Here is a 3,825-nt window from a genome sequence, read left to right as displayed (position 1 = left end):
ACTTCAAATATTGGTAAGTCCACAGTAACTAGTGAGGATATTAACAGTGATAAATTGAAGGGCAACCCTGTAACTACGAATCAAGTGATGTCTATAATTCATAAACAGTCTTCTCATGAAAACTATAGTGTAGCTCTTCCTACTGCAATGATAATTGTTAGATCAAAATATGATCAGTTAATCTCAGTTAGGTGCCTCTTTGATAGTGGAAGTCAACGTTCCTTCATTCATTAAGATTTGGCCAATAAGTTAAGCCTCAGAACCGTTTCTACTGTAAATATGATTTTGAATAGTTTTGATGTTATGGGTGATTCCAGGGATTATGAGATTGTTAACCCTGTAGTTTCTTTGGGAAATAGGAAAAAGAGAGTAACGCTGATTGTTGTGAAGGATATGCCAGAAGCGATAATAACTCCTGGCCTTTGTGACACGATGAGAGATCTTGATAGGATAGGTTATCATCTTGCAGAGAGCGATATAAAATCGGATAGGATTGACAATATAAAGATGATCATAGGTGCAGATTTCCTGGGAAATTATTTATCAGGTATGAGACAAGTGAATAATGTAGATTTACTTGAATCTCCAGATGGCTATTTAATTTATGGCCTCATTCCACATAGAGGTACGGATCATATTCATTGTAATAGTGCCCTTGTTGCTAGAGTAAGTGTCGAGTTAGGAGAAAGTCCTCCATTGTTGGTTGATCCTCGCACAATAACCTCTGCCATAGTTAATGATACTCTTCCTGTGCATAAATTGTGGGATCTTGAAGTAGTTGGAATCATTCCTTCACAAGTTTCGCCAAGTGATGTAAAAACTATTTCAAAACATGAAACAACTGTTTTGCATAGAAATGGAAGATACTGGGTGGAATTACGATTAAAGCATAATCATCCTTTTCTCCCAACTAATTATAATGTAGCATTAGGTCAAATGTATAATCAACTAAAAAGGTTCCAGCATCAACCAGATCTTTTGAAATGTTATGATAACATAATCAAGGAGCAATTAAAGTTGGGTTTTATTGAGGAGGTTAAAAATCCTGTAATAAGTACCAACACCCACTATCTTCCACATCATGCAGTCAGAAAGAACTCCACTACACCCCTTAGAGTGGTGTATAATTGTAGTGCAAAGCCGAGTAAATGCTCTGCATCATTGAATGATTGTCTCATGACCGGTCTGTCATTAACAGAGAAATTATTTGATTTGTTAGTTAGGTTTAGAATGAATAAATTTGCCTGCATAGCTGATACTGAGAAGGCCTTTCTGCAGATTGGATTGCAACAGCATCACTGAGGTTTTACTAGATTTTTGTGGTTAGGAGATCCATTTGACGAAAATAGTAGAGTAAAAACATATAGGTTTGAATCAGTTCTCTTTGGTGTTACTTGCAGCCCTTTTTTTATTGCAGATGACCTTACAGTATCATTTTCAAGTATTACATTCACCCTATTCAGGTGTTTTATTATCTAGTTTTTATGTGGACAATTTTCAGCACAATGCTGATAATGAACAGCAGTTAGTGGAGTTATATGATGTGGCCAATGTTGAAATGAGTAAGGCAGGAATGAATCTGAGACAATGGAACAGTAATTCAAAATTACATAAGGATTATATAACCCAGAGTATAGAGGAGACATTGGAATTTCCAATTGTGGACAAAATATTAGGTTTAAATTGGTAAATTTCAAGTGATTCATTATTTCTATATCTGTGTAAATTTGAAACATTACAGTATGTTACGAAGAGACAATTACTGTCTCTTCTTGTTTTGACCGTTTGGGTATGTGTGCCTATTTTGATTAAAGGGAAAATATTAATTCAAGAAGCATAGACAGAAAATATTGTTTGGTATGTAAAATTACTATTTTCATTTCTTGACAGATGGAATACTTTGGCTTGTGAATTATCAGAGCTCCCAACCTTCAAATTTCCTATGTGTATCTGTTGGATGGAAGATTCTTATAGACTTCATGTTTTTGTAGATGCCAGTACTACTGCCTATGGTGCAGTTTGTTTTCTCAGTAAAAACAATCAATCTGATTTTGTAGCTAGCAAGGCCAGAGTAACCCCACTGAAAACTCGTACTATATCTCAGTTAGAAATAACAGCATTACAGCTAGGTACTCAATTTGCATGCTGTATCAGAGATCTTTTTCATAATTTCTTTATTGAAGAAGTCATAATTTGGTCAGACTTAGAAGTTGCTCTCCACTGGCTTAAAAATAATAAATGTAAAATTACCTACGTTCAAAATAGAGTAGCTCAAATAAAGGGAATGGGATCCTCTTTAAAGTTTTTATATGTATCCAGCAAAGAGAACCCTGCGGATCTCCTAACAAAGGGTATTAGTATTGCTCAGTTTCGTAAAACTGGTTTATGGACCCATGGACCTTCATGGTTATCCTGTCCTGAAAAATGGCCTGAACAGAGATTTTTAGTAATGATTTGTGAAATTATTTCAGAGATTGTTCCTGAAGTGCCTATTCCTGAACCTATATTTGATTATAGTAACTACTCATCGCTTAGGAAGTTGTTGAATGTTACTAGAATTGTTTATAATTTCATTATGTGTGTTAAGTCTGGTATTAGATTAGTCGATCCTCTTGTGTATTGGATCAGATATGTTCAAGATACACATTATCCCAGAATTTTTACCTTCCTTAGGAAGGAATTAAACGGTCTTGAGCAGGATAAACTGCAATTTATTAAAGATATAGGTCTTTACTATGATGAGCCTACTGGTCTTATTCATAGTCGTGGTAGACAACACCATTCTAATTTAGACCAGAGTACCAAATTTCCTGTCTTAATACCTTCCAAGAGTCATTTAACTAATCTCTTAATTTATTTTGCTCATGAAAAATGTCTGCATGGTGGAGTTAAAGAAACTTTGCCCTATCTTCGCAGACAATATTGGATACCAAAGGTGATATCAACCATTAAGAAATTCTTAAGACATTGTGTAAATTGTAAGAAAATTGAAGGTAGGAGATTTGATTACCCTGGTCCTCCTCCACTTCCAGCTGTAAGAGTTTAATTTACACAGCCATTTTTTCATACTGGCATTGATTTTTCAGGTCCCATTACCATAACCAAAACTGAAGATGGTAAACCTCATGAATATTATAAAGTACTTTTTACATGTACTGCATCAAGACTAGTTCATTTAGAGTTAGCATATAACATGAGTGCATTAACGTTCAATATTATTTTTAGACGATTTTGTGCTATCTATTCTGCCCCTGTCATTGCGATTTTTGACAATGGTAGTAATTTCTTGCCCAATGCCAAATTTTTTTATCAATTGTTTATGGAAAGAGATGTAAAGGAATATATGGCTGTTAATAATATACAATGGAGGTTTATTGCACCCCGTGCTCCTTGGCAGGGTGGATTTTATGAACGCCTCATTGGACTAACCAAGTCCCGTCTGAAAGTGTGCTGTACAAGAAAAGAGTTGATGCAGATGAATTAGTAACTGTGTTGAAGGAAATTCAGTGTAAATTGAATAATCGTGTCTTAACTTAAATAGATGTAGAAACTCCTATAGAACCTCTTCCCCAATTCATTAATGGTGTGGTAGGATCATAAATCCTATGCCATCAGTAGTGCTAGATAGTCAAATAGATCCAAACTTTTTGGATCCTAGTGAATTCAATAAACGTTACAGCCAAGTGTCTGTTATGTGGAGAAATTAATACTTAACTGCATTACGTGAGAAACATTACGGTGGCTCACAAGCATATCAGGATAAAGCTCCACCTGTAGGGGACGTAGTTATTGTTGAACGGCCAGGTCAGCAACATGAGTGGCCTT

General features: G+C 35.3%; 1 protein-coding gene across 1 annotated transcript; it reads left to right on the top strand.

Annotated features, from left to right (window-relative positions):
• The first annotated feature begins 279 nt into the window (after positions 1-279).
• Positions 280-1,302, top strand: LOC137635660 (uncharacterized). The gene has a single exon (XM_068368120.1). It carries the CDS (start codon positions 280-282, stop codon positions 1,300-1,302), a length of 1,023 nt encoding a protein of 340 aa, XP_068224221.1.
• Positions 1,303-3,825: the final 2,523 nt, after the last annotated feature.

The sequence above is a fragment of the Palaemon carinicauda genome, unplaced genomic scaffold (assembly GCF_036898095.1).
Source record: "Palaemon carinicauda isolate YSFRI2023 unplaced genomic scaffold, ASM3689809v2 scaffold157, whole genome shotgun sequence".
Classification (NCBI taxonomy): domain Eukaryota; kingdom Metazoa; phylum Arthropoda; class Malacostraca; order Decapoda; family Palaemonidae; genus Palaemon; species Palaemon carinicauda.
Note: the sequence above shows the minus strand (reverse complement) of the source record. Positions and strands in the feature narration are given on the sequence as shown.